Here is a 19411-nt window from a genome sequence, read left to right on the forward strand (position 1 = left end):
TGTGTGGAAGAATGAGGAAGTACTCCATCAAGGACTCGGTGTCACAGTGGATGATGAAGCAGCAGCTCACCCTGTGGCCAGAATCGAGCATACACTCATGAAGCTGGAAAATGTTAAATTGACCGTGTCTTTGTCTCTGTATGTCTTATGTCTAATGGCATTGAATGTTTGCCATGTATATGTACATTGTGATCTGCCCTGAGTCCCCTTCGGGGTGAGAAGGGCAGAAAATAAATACTGCAAATAAATAAATAAATAAATAAATAAATATAACATACGAGGGCTATCCACAAAGTAGGATATGTTTTGGTATTAAAAATGAACAAAGTATAGGAGAAAACATTTATAATATGCAGTTGAAAGCCACACCCAAATACCACATCTCACGTAGTTGCCATTCAACTCTAGGCACTTACCATAGCGATGAAGGAGCTTTGCAAATCCTTCCCCACTAAATTCTGCTGCTTGCACCCTCAACCACTTGTTTCCAACAATGGGGGCGTGGCTGGCAACGCAGCATTTTCGCGACGCTGCGCAGCTGCGGAAAGAGCAGACCAGCTGGTTGAATGGCTATAAGAGCCAAAACCATTGAGTGTTTGTGGAACTACATTGTTCAATCTTCATTAAGGTATGAAGTTTAGTAATAAAGCAATCTCATACAGATCTACTCAGAAGTAAGTTTCATGGAGTTTAATTAGGCTTGATATTAGGGATGCATGTACAGAATCTCACCCTCCATGGCCATATAATTTGCACATTTAGAACACCTCACCATTTTCTTTCCTGAAAGGCTTGTAATGGTCATTTTGCAATGCTGGTATTTCAGTCAAGCAAGTATATTACAAATAATAAGGAAAAAAGGCCAAAACGAGGCTTCAAAAACTTTGTTTTTATAAAAATGATTTAAAATTTTTGACATGACCCCTTTTATGTTTGCTGAAAAAAAAATAGTTAACTTGGGAACCTTGTTGAAAATCGGTCTGGGTACAAGAAGTCATTTTCCTGAGCTAAATAAAACAGGTAAAGTAAATGCATTAATTATAGCAGCAGACAGAAAATAAATGTATATTTTAACATGGTCAACAAAACAAAATGGCAATAAAAAATCCACAGAAATAACAAGGCATAATTGCTCTTATTGGGAATGTGCATTCAATCTGTTTTTGAAAGAAGTTACATTCAGTGACTGTCAGACAACATAATGATAATGTACAAAGCATCAATTAGAAGTCCATAGTTCTATATTGTTGTAAGGCTCCAATCAAATCTTACAGACATTTTTTATTACTTAGATAGAGCCATTATAGGACTGTAAGAGGTCTTTAGTCACATTTTACAGAATATTTAATCCGATATTCATCTAGGATGTATACATCCACTGTAACCACAAACCAAAAACTCAATAAGCTATTTTCAGTTAATGCCACAATTAAGTCCAGTATTACACATATACTAGCCTCTCTGGTCTTCCTGGATGATACACATGTATCACTTTACTACATTGCAGTAAATTGTTTTGACAGATTTAGAAGAGAAAGGAAAAAACAGAACAGAACAAAAACCCTGGCACATTACCAATATTCTAGCATTTTACATTAATAAAACAAGTTGTCTGTTTTAAAATGCCAGAAGAAAGTTTAATTTCAAACTTCTTAAATAAACCATGTCAAATATATAGCAAGAGATACTCCTCGTGGAAAAAGCAAAATCTCAGTTCATCTCCTGTTACTTTGGGTATTAAAAGTGTCATTGAGAAATGAGATAAATCTCTTAAATGACTAATGAACTAGAATATTCTTAGTCTGATCAGCTAATAGACAAATCTGGAATCCAAAAACAGTTGGATTTGAGAAGAATACAAAATACAGAACCTTTATAAATTGCAATAATGCTTAAATAAAAATAAAATCATAGTTATAAACCAAATTCTTCCCAATAGGAAGTTTAAAACCCCAAATTATTTCCACAGAGATACATATCACTATATTGAAAGCTTCTCATCAGAAGCAAAGCATTTTTGCCTTCTTGATTCTTGTACCAACACCAAATTCTATTGATTTATTCTGGTACGATGACTTTCTTTTAATTCGGTGTGCAAAACACTCAGAAACTGAACATAGATAAAATAAGTGCAAAAAAATCACCTGCACTTTTAATAAACAGAAGGAACAAAACAATTAGCATGTGAAACATGATTTTGCTTTTGTGGCACTTTCTTCAAGTACAAGCAAAATTCCAAAGCACGCTGTGGACATAAAAATATGCCCATTAGCTCAAATGGACTTTTAATCACATTTTCTATATATAGTTTCAGCTGCTGGACAGCAACCTCTTATAAGAATGCCTGGCCTCTCTGTTCCCACTGGCCATTTCTGGTGGATCAGCCTTCTCAGCAAGACACCTGAGAAATTAAACGGACATGATATGAATTGTTGAAGAACGCCTCTCTGAAACCATGGCTTTGTTCTGTGCAAACTATGCTACCACTCCTGAGTCTCTCCATTCCTCTTTTTAAAAAAGACAGGTTAGTATTTTCTTCTTTCCTCCAGAAAAGAGGAGAGGCAGGAAGTCACTTTTCACTGGAGACCCAGTCAATCCCGAGACTGATAGAAAAGGATATAACCAGACTCTGAATTCTTTGAGATGTCTGATGTCAACCCGTAGAATTCTTCAATAGCTTGTGCATCTATTTTCTGGAACAAAATGAGAATGTATGACTCCTAGAGGCATAGATAGAATCCATTCTACTTGATCTGCAATAAGTTCTTAAACCCTGCAATAATATTTACATTATTGAACCACTAGCATGAAAAAAGCTTTTTACATTTATGATTACATACTAATAAAAAGTGCATGGGAGATGGCAAAGCTCCATGACCATTTGATCAGAACAGAATGTATCTGCAAACATTTCTATCATTTTAGAGGTAATCTAAAATGAAGGAATAAAAACAGAACTGGTCCTATAAAATAATTTATAGTAATTTAGAGTAACAAATTATAACAATCCTTACCTCTACAATGTCATCATCAAAAAGCAACCAAAAATCATGACTCTTCACAATTGCAATATAGTGTCCTCTGTTAGGTCCACTGTAAAGAAGAAGACAACTTTATACCTAAAGTCAGCTAATAAGATAATGATGCAAAATAACTTTCAAAACAAAATAATTCATCTTAGTTTCTAGGGAGAGTTGAGGTTTGATTTGCTCTTGGATCCACTTATTTGCCTTTTTGGCAGTCCATGGTATCCATAAAACTCTACTCCAGCACCGTATTTCAAACAAGCTGATTTCCTTTCTCTTGGCTTTTTTCACTGTCCAAATTTCACAACTATACATGCAAATAAAAAATATCATGGTATGGATAATGTTGCTTTTTGTATTCTATATCTACATTTGAGAATCTTACCTAGTTCCTTCATAGATGCCCTTCTAACCCTAAATCTTATTCTGAATTCTTGACTACAGTCTTTATTCTGATTATTGACTGGGCCAAAAGATCAACATAATAACTGAGCCCAGCGTCAATGCTACAACATAACCCGCACACTTTGAAGGTTTGTGGACACAGATATCCTGATATAAACATACATGTCCAGGCAAACCTCAGTAAACAAAGCTCCTGACTAAGAAGCTCCACGTTTTTTCCCTTGCCTAGTTCCCCCTATTCTCCATATAATGTTTAGCTGAATTTCTTTTGAACAGTATCTACATTGGTGAACGAAGGCTGGAGAAACAGATTTTTAGTATTAGTTTAAAATAGTAATAAAGCTTAAGCTGGGAGAGAACAGAATTCTACTCCGGGTGATCCTACTATGGGTATAAACTACAGGCAAGAAAAACAGTAGCTAGCTGCCTCCAGAATGCTTTAACGTGTGTATGTGAAGAGGAAATGGGAAAGCAAATACACTTGCCTCACTCTCTATTCCCAGCATATTAAAAAGTAGTTTTAGCAGTAAGATGGAAATAAGAAGTGGAGGCTGATGAAAGAAAAAAATTGTTCCTGAATACATTTTCAGTTGGTCTCTAGGTGATTATGTTTGTTTCCTTACAAATGGCTCACCTGACCTAGTATTTTTTCATTTCATGTGTTCATGTTGTTGGTTTTGGATATGAATCTGATGAAACATGAACTGCTCTTCTTTTTTGTAGAGCGTAGGAACCTATTCCTATTCTTTCCATGTTATTTTTGTCTGAGATCAAATTTTCTGTTAAACACAGCTACTTAATCTGCTGTGATTGTTATGTATTTTATATTGTTGTATTTTATACTGTGTTTTTCATACTGTGTATTTTATACCACTGTATTTTATTGTATGTTGTTGGGCTTGGCCCCATGTGAGCCGCCCTGAGTCCCCTCGTGGAGATGGGGCGGGATATAAAAATAAAGTTCTTATTATTATTAATTAATTGAGGTACACCCGTATTTTCGAGTCTGGCAATAGAAATTATGAGTCATACCACATATTATTACCTTCCACAGTGAACTACCACAGCCACAAGATCATACATTCTGTCAGGATTCGTGGCATCTCCTGATGTATTAAACAGACGAAGTTCTAAGGGAAATACTACCCTGTAAGAAAGTTTTGTATATCGATGTAGCTGATCCATATATTTAAATCTCTTCAGATGGAGAGCCAGAATCATGGGCAGTTTTTTCACTTTCATTCTGAAACAAAATTAAGCTTATCATCACATTTATGTTCAAGATTTCATGAAGTCTCAGCGTGTTTTACTGAAAAGTAAACACAGCCACAAAATATGATTAAAACAAATCCTAACATCAATACATTTTCTCAGCAATTAACACCTGCCAACCACGGGAAACTATACATACAATAAAACCATGACAATAGTAGTAGCACTTTCTAAACATTATGTTAAAATACTGATCTTTGGTTGATGCATTACAAGCCATAAAACAATGACTAAAAAGCAGTTGTATAGTTTGGAATAGAATTATTAAAAAGCAGACACCCAAAAATGCTTAGATGTGGGCCTACATGCAAGTCATGTTGAGGAGAAAATGAGATTAGAATGCATTTTTAAAAAGACAAAATATTTTAAAACTGATTTCACACAATTCAGTTGTATTCGCAACTTGGATACAGAAGACTATGTATTTTTATTCAGCCCAGTAGCTCATATTAGTTTTAACCATTGGTAATCATCATGGAAAGGCTTTTCTTGGAACAGTATGGATACCATGAAAATAACATTGGTGAAATGTTTTAACATACTAAAATAATTAAAAATGTGTATTTGTAATTATTCCCTTTTGTAACAGTGAACCTTTGTTCCTTAAAAAGCTACTACTCTTACCTTCTACTCTCTACGATTATGTGGTAACAGCAACTCACGTTATTTTGTCCAGCTACTCAAAGCTGGCAATGCAAATAGTATTATTTTTTAATATTAGGTATTAGAGTAATATCTGGAGGTTTAGTTCATCCGAGATTAATTATTTTTAAAATGAAATACAACAGTGAAGTCAATGAAGGATGGATTAGAATTTTATGTGAGTATGAAATATTAGGGATATAGACAACTGTATGGCAGAAATCAGACTTTTAAATAAACTATCAAGTAAATAAACATCAAGTATCTTGGATGGTAGAGACAGCGTACTTATTGGAGTAGTTATAAAAACTGAACTTTCAAAACATGACAGAAAAAGAAATATTTGGTCAAATTGCAAACAAACTCTAAAACCTTCAATATGTACCTTTTGTGTGCTTCCTGTTTACTGCGACACTCTTCACAGTAATATTTATATTCACTGCACAGAGTTTCTGTATTGCTGAAACCCCTAAAACAGAAGAACATCCATCAAAATGCAAAATAGACTCAACCCGAAGAACAAATTATACTAATAGCTTAACAACCAGTAGATGTCTCATCGGAGCACTGTCTGAAATTAAATGTGTGCAACATAACATACTTTCGAACTTGCTGGTCCCAAACAACAGAAAATACAATGGAACATGGTATTGAATATTACAAATTCAATTATCTGAGAATATACAGTTCAATGAAATGGGGGAAAAAATGAATCCGCACAAGATGGTCACATAATTTAACCTATTTCATATGAGGGCAACCTTTATTATTAGTTCATTAGACAAAATCAATAAGACAGAATCAATAGATACCTTAAACAGTGTGTAATTGAAGTATTTTGCTCCACATCAACAGAAAGATCTAAGAAGTCTTCATCTTTGCTGCTTATCTACAAATTAAAAAGACATGCAAAAATTGTCCCTTTGCACCATGCATTACTTTTTAATACAAGATCTCTAGGATGACCTTTCATTGCTTTTTTACCATCATGTTTTCAGCAGTACTCTGTTTTCAATCTATATTTGCAAACTGCCTTTGGTCTCACATCAAGAGGAAAGCAGGATATACATAAACTGGCAGTAATGGCACTTGATCTTGAAAACGCTTTAGAAATCTCTGCTGCTGTAGGAGGAAAATGAAATCAAAACCCGCATCTCCCTATCTGCCAATATTGCATTACTATGGCGCTCACAAACCAAAACAGAACAAACCTTCTTGTTGTTTTAATAACAGTGATCAATCGGTGATTAATGATTTGGAAACACTGTAAAAGAAAATTGAGTAGTAGGTGTACATCTCTACTCCAACTGTGTTTTTAAAATACTTTTAAATGAATAATGTCCAGATGGCATTATATAGTCTGGAAAGTTCTGCTTTGAAATTTAAGGTATGTGTTGAATTATTTATGAAATGTCCACCACATGCATATTTTAAGGGCATTTTAATCAAAACAATTTATGAAAAATGCATGAATTTCAATGAACACAAAAGTTCAGCAAACTCTGTATTAGCATAAAACATATTGGCGGTATCCTGTTGGTTGACCCTTAGTAGAGTAGATCTAGTCAAGCAATTGGAGGAGATGGGCAATACCAATACCCCAGGGTGCTCAGGCCAGTGCCTATTGCCCCCAGACCATCTCTTCCCACATGTAGTCTGGGTAATCAAAGTGGCAGGCCCCCAAGATTTAGAGTGTAAATGCAAATGGTAATCAGAGTTGGACAATTTTATCTTCAGTTACTGTTTTACATAAATACAGTATTCAAAAACATTTAATCTACTGATGCCTCAATTAATGTAATTAATTAATGGTAGCTATTGTATTCACAACTTAGTAGCTTACAAATCATAACAGTTAATATATTATGATGCTGTAAATGCAATATGCAAACAGGCCAAGATATACAGATATAATTGCTAGTCTACATGAGAAAAAAGATACCCCAAACAGACACTTACTGTTTCACAAGTGAGACATCTTGTTTCATTTGTTAATGTTCCCTGAAAGATTTCATGAACCCATGTTGGGTCTGGCAGACTGTTATTGTTTTCACTGTCAATACAGCCATTTGGCAGACGACCATTTTGCTTTTCCTGCTTTCTCTCTTCTTGTAAAATGTCTGCTACCGTATTCAATAGATAGTTTAAAAACTCATGTGCATCTTGCTGCATATAGTTGTCAAAGAGCTCTAAAAAAGATGAAATGGACTATCATATGGCTAGACCAAAAGCAAGTAAATAATACCAATTAATACAGAATAAGATCTTTGGAAAACAACAGTTGGGAAAGTTAAACTATCCCGGTGTCCTCTTTCTGGGCACCCTGTCAGCCACTATGAGAAATCAAGTACTGAACCAGGCAGACTTTTAGCCTGAGATACTAAGGCTCTTTTATATTAAACAAGTTTACCCTGGTTTTACTAAACTCTATCATATTCAAAATGCAACATAAACCAATCCCTTCCTCACACAATAAAATTTAATAGGAGCATGAGATTTGACAAACATTCTGGAATTGCTCTGTTATGTTCTTATGTAAATGAATTGTTACCATTTCTTCCTATGGAAGACATAAAGCCACTCAAAATACGCATTAGTTGTCAATGTGCTTCCAGTCTAAATTTAAGATACTGGTTATACTGTTTATAGCCCTATCTGCCTGCCCAAGTATTATAGTCCCACCTGTAGGAGCAATGAGGACCTTCTCTGGTTTAGCCTCCTTGTTATGTTATGTTATTGTTGGATGTTTCTCACCTATGGCAATGCTATCATAGGATTTTATTGACAAGATTTGTTCAAAGGGATTTTGCCAGTGCCTTCCTTTGAGTCTGAGAGTTTGATTTGCCCAAGGCCATCAGTGGGCTTCATGGCCAAGAGGGGATTCGAAGTTTCCAGAGTCATCATCCCATGCTCAAATTACTGCACCATATTGGTTCCTCCAATTATGGAATAGCTGTCTCCAGAGGCTCAATTGGTGCCAAAGCTTGTGATATTCCAGAGCCAAGTCAAAACATTGTTTTTATATTAAACTCTTTAATGGTTAACAGAATTTATCCAATTTGCACATATTTTATGTTTTGCATTTGAAAAATTTAAGATATTTGAACAATTAAATGATCAACAGTTTAATATATTTTAAATCTTTTAAAATCACTGTTGCTGTTATTTATTGTCCTTAACTGATTCATTGCCACCTTTAGGATCTTTGGAGATGAGGTGAGATGCCTTCTGTCCTGTGTTTGTAAGCAAACAATAAAGACGTCTGCAGTACACAAGTACTGGCTACCCTTGATACACACATGACTACCATGCCCAATATTATGATAGTACTGTTCAGCAAATGACATAAAATGGATGAAGAAACTGGCCGCAGAATATGCTAAAACAGACCTCTTGATCAAAGGGGAGTGATTTGAGAAAGCAAAATAATAACAGCTATTATTATTATTTCTTATCCACCTCTCTCCAAGGCTAGAGGTAGGATACAACATGGAGTAAAATATAATACATAACTGAAAACATAAAACCCTTGAAAACACACGAATTAAAAACACAAAACTATTAAGATTAAAAAATACATGAAAATAATTCATATCAATTTAAAATTGACAGTTTAAAGCAAACTGGTTAAGCCTGCAGGAAGAGTAAATATAGATATTATGACTATGAAATAGTGAATCTTGATAGCTTTCATTTAATCAGATATACAGATTCACACAGATATTGGGAATATGTGAGTGAGACAGAGAGAAAAAACAAGTGTGTATAAGAGGATATTTTCTAAAAACAAAAGTGCAACTTTGCACCCAGAATCCTAACCTTGTTTAATTAAGTTTTCTGTAGCTGTGCATGTCATCATTTATATGTTGTATAATTAAACATTTATTCAAAAAGGAGCAAGCCTTTTGTACAGAAGAAGGTTGTATGAACCTTTTAAAGTGCAATCATTTCAGTAATTACTCCCCAATATGCCATTTTCTACAATTGAGGGTTTTAATACAAACATAATTAGTTCATCTAAAATTCATTCAGATCTCTTTCTTATTCATTTGGATGCCCTTCTGACCGCAAAAAATTGAAGTAATTGCTGAATTAATGGCATTCTTTATTTAAGCAATGACTCAAAGTGAAAGTGTTTTGTAAGCTCCCATTGGATTACTCCAAAGTGTTGTGCACTGAATTTGAAGACTGCTCGGGAATTCTAATCAGCAATCTAGCTGCATTATTTTGTACCACCTGAGGCTGAGCAGCGCTCTCACTAGGCGTATGATGGTACCTTAACTATATGTCTGAACAATACACTTAAATTCAGGATTTGAGATTGATACAAATAAGGTTAGTGAAGGTTGAAAATGGAATTACAATGCCTTTCGGAGTACAACAGACACAGGCTAACATTTCATAGAAGCAGAATAAAATATTACCGTTCTCTTTTCGTAGTCTTGTTATGAACTTTTTAGGAGGTATCACTCCAACCTTCTTCTTCTGAGTGGCTATGCTGTGAAAGAGATCAGCTAAGCAGGTGAGAAGGCTCTCTTTTTTTCTAGGTTGACTTTTGTATGCCAAGACTTTCTCTCGAAATGGACGACAAAAATAAAGTGCCTGAAGAACTGAATTGCAGTAGCATGTATTTCCAAACTAGAAAACAAGGAAATTATCTATTAAGTTAGGCTGGAAGGAAAATTAGTCTACGCAAGAAGGAGCACGAAACAAAGGCAAACTTGATTTGATCCTTTATTAATTTTTGTGTACTGTGGTATAATTTATCCAAAAACAGGTGACCGATTAAAACTTTTTTAATGACTATTTGTGCATTCTCATATTTCCCTTATAATGTTTTACAATTACAAATACCCAGCAATTATTCTTTTAACAAGGCCCTTTATAGAACACACCACTCTATAATGAACCTTTAGAATAAAAGAGGGTAAGAAACACAGGGCAGGACTTTGAAAACAGCCAACATAATGAATTTTAAAATTAAAAACTATGGTCCTCTCAAACTTCAATAAAGAAATAGAAATTCATCCATGCCTCCATTATTTCAGCCCAGTCATTTCCAGACATGAGCATCTGTTAATGGAACCAACATACAAGTCTAGCAACATCTTTAGAGAACACAATAAAACTCCAGCTTTCAATTCACTGTTTTTTTTAAAAAAAATAGTTATATTGTCTCAGAAAATTCTATCAGATGTTTATGTGGACTGATTTTTTTTTGTAACGCATATACAGTTACTGTATATGAAAGATATTACATTTTATGATGTGTGCACAAATGTATCTGTATGTTACACATTATCTCTGAGAGCTTTAAAAAAACTCTCAAAACAGCCCAAAATATGTTAATAAAAATCACTCCGGAACATCCTGAGCAGAGTTTGTATTTTCTAAGAAAGGTACATGAAATAAAAGCAAATGTACTGTAATCTAATTTAATCAACAGAGGGAATGATTTAGCAGTCAGTAAAATGGGCATCTGTTTATTGCCATCTGGGTTTTTTGTGAAACACTTTTTAATCCTTAGATCCAGCAGCTAATGGGCCTCTTCCAGCAAAAAACTGGAATTAATAAAGTCAGTCTTTGGGGAAGTATGTTTTAAAACCTCTATAAGGTATTTCACTAGTTTGCAATACACACAACAATACAAATGCTGTCACATTCAAAGCAGACACCTGTTATATATGTTCATTGTCAAGGGTGTAGCATTTGTCCCTTAGAATGACAGATTTAAAATGGATCACAGGCTCATTTGTGTCCTCTTCCATTCTTCAGAGGAGACTGACATTCAATTTCTTTCACAGACTTACTTAGGATTTCCTCAATACAAATTTTCCAATGTACTTAGAGTTAACACAAATCAAGCTTGGTCTTAATCAAGAGAAGAGAAGGTTGAGAGGAGACATGATCACCATTGTTTGAATATTTAAAAGGCTGTCATAAAGAAGAGGAAGCAGGATTATTTCCCATTAAAACAAAACCATCACTAAAATAAAATAAGATAAAATATAGGTATATATTATCTGTTATTGCTATTGTGTTATTTTAATGCTTTTGTTTTATTTTGTGTGTTTGCACTATTGAATGCTTTTGTGAGCCGCCTTGAGTCCCTTGGGGGAGATGGTGGCAGGGTATAAATTAAGTTGATTATTATTATTATTATTATTATTATTATTATTATTATTATTATTATTTTCTGCTGCCTTGGAGACTAGGACCTGGAGCAATGTGTTCAAATTATAGGAAAGGAGATTCCACCTGAACATGAGGAAAAACTTCCTGACCGTATGAGCTTGGAGTGGTGATTGTGCTTTTTCTGCATAGCAGGGGGTTGGACTAGGTAGTCCATGTTGTCTCTCCTAACTCTATGATTCTATGAACATTTCCAAATCCACTTCCAACTTGGTTTGGATGGGGACTTTCACTGATTAGAGATAATTATGGTATCAATACTAAAATAATCCTGAATCAAGATTAATGTCAATAAAAGAAAGTATGGAAAAATTCTTGCAGGATAAAGGAGGAGATTAAGTATAGGAGAGATGAATGCAGTTTAATTAACAATGGCTAAGAGGTCAACAGCACTGCTTCCACACCAGGTAAAGGTGACTGAGGTAACACCTTTAAGAAAGTGTAATCCATACTGTGCTGTCCTACTTGGCTTTCCCTCCCTTGCTTATTTCCTGGTTGCTGTTCTTGGGAGGAATGTTCCATTGGCTCTCATTTTGGGGGTGGAGCTTGGGACTCCCCTTTAGGTTTGGATGAAATGGTTCAGCCTGGGAGCTAATCTCTAGAGGCTTTTTCCCCTCCAATTGCCATTCCAGAGAAAAACCTTAGAGATAGGTCTTAGAATTGGTCTGGGTTCTTTGACCTGGCAAATTCAAACAGGCAACATAAATCACGTACTTACCTTACAGTTTACCTCATAGCCTTGTACTTACCTTACAGTTTACCTCATAGCCTTGTACTTACCTTACAGTTTACCTCATAGCCTTGTACTTACCTTACAGTTTACCTCATAGCCTTGTACTTATCTTACAGTTTAGCTCATAGCCTTGTACTTACCTTATAGTCACATCATAGCTTTAGGTATTTACCTCATAGCCTCATACTTACCATTACAGATAGAGCTCATCATAGCCACGTACTTACCTTACAGTTTACCTCATAGCCTTGTACTTACCTTAGTTTACCTCATAGCCTTGTACTTACCTTACAGTTTACCTCATAGCCTTGTACTTACCTATAGCTTAGATAGTATACCTCATAGTAAAGTATTTACCTCAAAGATAGCAAAGCTTATAGTTCACCTTGTACTTACCACCATAGCTTTATGTACTTACCTTATGTACTTACCTTATAGCTTATCACCTTATAGTTTACTTCAGAGTTATTATAGATAGTTCACTATAGCTGGTATTTACCACTAAAGTCATTATAGATAGTGCTTATCATAGCCTTGTACATACCCTATAGTCCTTGCCTTATAGTTTCCTCATAGCTTGTGTGTTTATCCTTTATAGTCTCTATAGCTTTCATTCTCAATCAATATAGTTTTATTTCTGTATAATTTCAGTGATTTTACCTCATATTATTTCTAATACATTAAAAGGACTGTTTCCTGTTTTCAATAAACATATTTTTGGTTATCTTTAATCAGCTTCTAGAGTATTTACTTTGGGGTTTGAGGTATAATTATAAGGTAAACCGAAGCCGCTTGGGTAGCCAGACCTAGAGATAGCCATTTCCCCCCAGCGTGCCTTCACACATACAATTCACTATTTATATTTCTAAAACAATAATACCCATATGTTGTTTTAATAGGGCCACTTCTCAGTCAATTACACAAACTTAATGGGATGCCAAACTACTGACTACTAATTATATTACTTTTCTCCTTAAAACATCAACACAAGAATGGAAACAATTTTGGCATTAATCCAATTAACAGGGCGGCTTTAATATTTTCCTGTTTTTAATACGCTAAAGCAGTTCTTATCTTCAAGTTAACTCAGTTCACATTACTACTTTCATGGGAGTTTCTGAAACCCTGCTTCTGTAACACAGAGCTTTCAATTACCTTCTTGTTATTTTTTAGTGTACGCATACTGTTTGGTATGTGAGGGGACTGGACAGATTGGTGAAAGTTCACAGTAAGCCCAATGAAAGGTACCAGATTTGGACATATCTGACTTTCTCCTGAGGTTGTACACTTCAGAAGAAGACTTATAAAGATAGCTTTTTGTTCACTTTTACTCATATCATTAAGGAACCTCTCACAGACTTCTTAATTACAGAGTTTTCTAGAATATAACCTGAAAGTGCTAAATTCACAAATCATTTAGAAAACGAACTCTGAACTTCTCATTCCAAAAGTATTTTGCAATGTTGAGCACTATTTAAACTGGAGTTACTTTACAAGCTCTAAACAAAGAAATATATACATCTGTGAAAATAGCTATAGTACTCCCCAATTATATATGGATTAGATTGTCCAATCTTGCATGGAACTAAGGAAATGGCAAGCAACACGTTAGCAAATTTCTTTAATTTATATCATTCATTCCCATGCTATCCATTTCAAAGGAAGAAAAATACGCAACTTACATTTACTAAACCAAAATAGTGTTCATTGTCTGGAAACTGTTCTGGACCAATTTCTTTCTCTAAGGCCGAGGCATTAGCGCCCTAGGAGGAAAAGAAGTAACTATTTATTTGTCATTTGCACAACACATCTTAATCATGACAGCGTAATAGCTTGCAAAACAACAACTAGAGGTAGTTATTCTATAACGTATTTATAAACTTGTGGTAATATATAGCTGATGCAGAACTCTGATTTAAACTTTTAAGATTTCAGATAATAGAACTTTAAAATTATGGTTAGATTTGAGCATTATAAATTTATCAAAATTTTACCAATAACTAGGTAGTTTAAATATAAAGCCCAAAGGCATACTGTAGCATTAAAAATAAATTTTAAAATGTATGAGAATAAGGTTGGAAGATTAAAGTCACAAAGTCAAGTGTTTTGATCAACAAAAATATGTTATATACACACTATCGTAAGTTATGTACATCATCATTAAATAACACAATATAAAATACTTTTTCATCCACACTTATTGGTGCAGAAGAAAGACAGAACAGGGAAACTAGTTTAATCAAATGATATGCCAACTGTTTCCTAACTCCGGCAGATGCTTAAATGATTTAGTCCAGTAATTATTTGCCACATTCAGAACGGCTCAAACCTAAACATTAAGGAAAACATGCTTTTGATGTTCTTTTCATCAAAATGATTAGTCCATGTAATTAAAGCCAGTTGTGTTATAGCGTTTATTCCATAAAGGGAACCAGAGGCACACATAATGGTACTGAATGACCATTCCCATCATTCCAGTTGGAGATGATGGAGTTTGGAGTCCAACGTCATCTAGCAGGCCACAGATAATCTATTCCTATTTTAAAGAATTATTCTGTTGTAAAGTGTGATATGGAGGGGACTAAGTGCAAAAGTATTTCTCAATCCAAGTCATTTTAGATTTATGATACTACAATTCCCACCAACCTTCACAATTAACTGTACTGACAGATCAACACTGCAGCCTGAATGTCAACATTGGGCAAAGCTGTTGCAATATAAGCCCCAAATCTACTCTATACAAGGTGTGTGAATGCATGTGCTTTCAAGTTGCCTACTGGAATAATAATAATAATAATAATAATAATAATAATAATAATAATAATAATAGAGTTGTTGTATGTTTTCCGGGCTGTATGGCCATGTTCTAGAAGTATTCTCTCCTGACGTTTCGCCCACATCTATGGCAGGCATTCTCAGAGGTTGTGAGGTACCTCACAACCTCTGATCCCAGCCATGAAAGCCTTCAACAACACAATAATAATACTTGATTTATACCCCACCCTCTCTCCCTGGAGAGACTCAGGGCAGTTATCATGATTTTAACAGGGTTTTCTTAGACAAGGAGCACTCAGAGGTGCTCTTGCCGGTTCCTTCCCCTGAAATATAGCCTACAGGACCTGGTATTTGTTATCATTTCTTGTCCTCATGCGTGTACACACAAACTTGGGAGACAGCATGGTTTGTTTACAGTGCATTAACAAGTACTTTCTAGACTACCTGATGTGAGAGAACAGCAATTCTTTTGTTCTAATATGGTCACCTAATTCAACTACAAACCAAAACCAGTTAGGATCTGGTTTTAGGGTTCAAGACCGTAAATATAGGATGTTATCATATGATTGTATTCTTCCAATGATCATAACTGAACTAAGGGTCTTGAAAGTAGCATGGCTCTCAATAAACATAGGCTTATATGATTCCCAAATCCTTCCAAATTTGAAGAATTGCAGCCTTTTATTGACTATTTAAAAGGAGGAAAAAAAATGAAAATATTGGGTTTTCTATAGTACCAAGGGAACATTTGAAGTACAGGAATATAGAAATAACAAGAAAAAAAATAGAGAAGTCAGTGACAAGAATAACAGGATCCCCAATGGTATCCAAGGGATGATGGAAAGTTAATGTGCCAGAGATAAGTTTTATTTTATGACAAAAATAGATTTTTTGATTATGAAGAGGACAGCAGAGACAAGGCAGGAAGCATTAGTTAGGGCTGGTTTAAATTAGAAAAGAAATGTTATTTTTATTATTTCTCTTTTCTTTTTTTAGCATCACAGAAACCTTTTTAATATTAGAAACCAATGAAAGAAGACAAAAACGTAAGTAGTTAAAATGCCCCTGTTCTATAGTCACTCTTGTGCCCCTCCTCATTCCTCATATATATGCAATAAAGATTATATGGGGGTGGGAAGAGTAGCAGGAAGATTATTAATTTTATGAATAATCTGGCCTACTACAATATGCCTTGAAGGAATAATTCCTATCTAACAGTTGATCAGACATGATGTGTAAATGCAAGGACTGAAAAGTGATGTTTCTTTCACTTGCAACTAATGAAAACCAGTATGCGTGTACTCATGTATATATCTTTGAATGGCTTATGTTACTTTGCTTGCTATTACCTTCTAGACCAGTGGTTCTCAATCTGTGGGTCCCCAGGTGTTTTGGCTGACAACTCCCAAAAATCCCAGCCAGTTTACCAGCTGTTAGGATTTCTGGGAGTTGAAGACCAAAATATCTGGGGACCCACAGGTTAGGAACCACTGTTCAAGACTAATGTGATAAAATAGTGCAATGAACAATTTAAGTAACTCTTGAATTATGCATGAGCCAACAACGTAACACATCCTTACAGAAAAATGAGGTTTCTTTATAGACAGACACTCACACCTAAATAAAGCACACAGTAAAATTAACACCATCTTTGAAAATTCTAATTGCTGTGTGATATTCACCAGCCAAAGTAAAGCATTTTACAATGTGACCCATCTATGGTTGAACTGCCATCAGGACTTAGTTGCTACTTGATCACTGTGCATATCACATGAACAGTTACTAATGCAACTGGATTCTTGACTATAACCTTTGCTTAGCATTATTTTTGCATCCCTGTACAGAAATAGAAAGAAGTTATGCAAATGACTGTTTATTAACTGCATGTTCCTGATGACTGCATCCTAATTTTCCACACTTACAAGTTATACAACTATAAGTGTAACTGCTTACTCAAACAGCCCAGAACTTTGCCGTTGAAGAAAACCAAGAGTGGGGAAATTCAAAGTTTTTAAAAAAAGATTTGCAATGATAAGAGCAGATTAAGAGTAGAAATATCATACAAATACATTAATATATAATACAATTGCTCAAATATACTCATCTCTTTCAATGGCCTCCATAGCTCACTGAACACAGAGATGTTTTAGGGCTAGAAGAATAAACTATAAGTTCAAGTGCTCCCCACATTGCAACAGCTGTGTACAGTTGGCCCTGTAATTATTCACAGTTTGGATTAAAGTATTATCTGTCACCCAGAGGACCTATCTCTAGGAATCTCTTTGGAAGTTGACCACAGAGTCACAATGGAGGACTTAGAAGTTTGCATATAATCAAATCTGTGAAAAATCAAATCCACAACAGTCAATTTGCAGAGGGACAACTCTATTAACCAGTAAGCCTGACATCAACACCAGGAAAGGTACTGTATATACTCGAAGATAAGCTGAGTTTTTCAGCCCTTTTTATGAGCTGAAAAAGCCTCCCCCGGCTTATAATTGGGTCAAGATCAAGCCAGCAGCGGAGCCTGGAGGCCACTGCTTGCAATATATGACATATTTATCTCTCATCTTACCCTCCCTTATCAGTGTTTACTTTTCCAAAGCCTCCCTCGCTCTTAACCAAGGGAATAAAAGCATTTTCCTCTGAAATATTTGTTAATCTCTGCTACAGATATATAAGCATTTTCCCCTGCAAGCCTTTGCAATCCCTATGTACCTTTATATTTGTATCTATCTATACACATTACTTTTATATATTAATTTCCCCTTCATATATTTGCAGATCTTTGCAAATCCTATACACATATAGATATCTAGAGATTTCCATGTACCTGTATATCTGTATCTATGCGTATAAAGTACATTATTTTATATATGAATTTTCGCCTCACATGTTTGCAAGTCTTTGCAAATCCTATACAGATGTAATTATCCATATATAGAGAGATGTCTAGATAGATAGATATGAATATATATAGGGCTAGCAAATATTGTAGGGGAAATGCACACAAACACACACACACACAGAGATTTCTAGATAGATAAACAAATATATAGGGCTTGCAAATATTGCAGGAGGAAAATGCACATATAGAGAGGATTTGCAAACATTTTAGGAGGAAATGCATATGTGAAATTAATATATATAATTATAGATCTATATCTAGCTCTGCATTGTTTATGTAGGCATTGAATGTTTGCCTGTTACTATGTTGGAAGCTGGCCTGAGTCCCCATGGGAAGATAGATAAGGCAGGGTACAAATGAAGTTTTATTATTATTATTATCATTGTTATTGTTATTGTTTTTGTTTACCCTACTTTTCCACTTAAAGAGCTAGTTTGCTGTTTTTCTTTGAAATATGGTAAATATTTAAAAACCTTTAACCTACTGATGCCTCAATATAATTTCACTGGGATCTATTTTATTTTGAAATTTACCAGTAGCTGCTGCATATTCCACCCTCGGCTTATACTCGAGTCAGTAAGTTTCCCCAGTTTTTTGTGGTAAAATTAGGTGCCTCTGCTTATATTAGGGTTGGTTTATACTCAAGTATCTAGGGTATTTAAAATACTTAGAGGGTGATAACAAATACTGAATGACAGTCCAAGTTTACTTTTTGATGAATCACATAATGATCTGGATCGGTTTTATTATTTAGAGAAGAAACAGATCAGTAAAGTGTCTGAAAACATAAAACCAATATATTCTACTGATAGTGATGTACACTTTGGTTCATACAACTTCACCATATGACAAATTGCTTGCTTAATGACTATTGAGTTAGGGATGTCATGGGACGCCAATTACTAACTGGATTATTTATTTCCCTAGAGTGGTCTGAACAGCTAGGATACTAGCAGAAGAAACAAAATGATTATCTATTAGCCAGCTGAGAATCACTTCAGCTAGCAGAATTTTATATTACATTATATTGTAACTACAATAAACTATCGTAATTTGAAAGCCAGTTTTGACTGAAGAGCAGGATAAAAAAATTAAAGTTACGTGTTTTACAGAAAAATATTTATTTTTCAAAAATCAGTGACCTTGACAGAACATAGCCATGTTCACATACCATGGTCATATATCCATCACCTTCTCCTTCCCCCTCCTGTTTGATTTGGACCTAAATACTTTAAAGACACGATATCCTACCTGTTCTGAGAAGCTAAGCAGCATCAGTTCTGTTTAGTACTTGGATGGGAGGCCATTTACATCTACCAGGTGCTATAGGCTATATTTGAGAAAAAAGAACTGGCAAAACCATCTGAGCATCCCTTACCTAAAAAAACCCTCATGGGATTCATGGAGTAGACATAAGAATACAAGTAACTTGAAAGCACGCACGCACGCACACACACA

The 19411-nt window shown here is 34.9% G+C and overlaps 1 protein-coding gene across 1 annotated transcript in view; it reads right to left on the reverse strand.

Moving 5' to 3' along the window:
• Window positions 1–675: 675 nt before the first annotated feature.
• The window catches only part of usp12 (ubiquitin specific peptidase 12), a 36648-nt gene continuing 17912 nt past the window's right edge, over window positions 676–19411 (reverse strand). The window contains exons 3-10 of the mRNA XM_062974346.1: window positions 13953–14033; window positions 9770–9983; window positions 7305–7534; window positions 6158–6234; window positions 5731–5814; window positions 4477–4674; window positions 3015–3093; window positions 676–2693 (exon numbers count right to left, since the gene is read on the reverse strand). Of these exons, the coding sequence (XP_062830416.1) occupies window positions 2592–2693; window positions 3015–3093; window positions 4477–4674; window positions 5731–5814; window positions 6158–6234; window positions 7305–7534; window positions 9770–9983; window positions 13953–14033 (1065 nt within the window). The 3' untranslated portion in view covers window positions 676–2591. The remainder of the gene's footprint in view (window positions 2694–3014; window positions 3094–4476; window positions 4675–5730; window positions 5815–6157; window positions 6235–7304; window positions 7535–9769; window positions 9984–13952; window positions 14034–19411) is intronic.

The sequence above is a fragment of the Anolis carolinensis genome, chromosome 3 (assembly GCF_035594765.1).
Source record: "Anolis carolinensis isolate JA03-04 chromosome 3, rAnoCar3.1.pri, whole genome shotgun sequence".
In the NCBI taxonomy this organism is placed as follows: domain Eukaryota; kingdom Metazoa; phylum Chordata; class Lepidosauria; order Squamata; family Dactyloidae; genus Anolis; species Anolis carolinensis.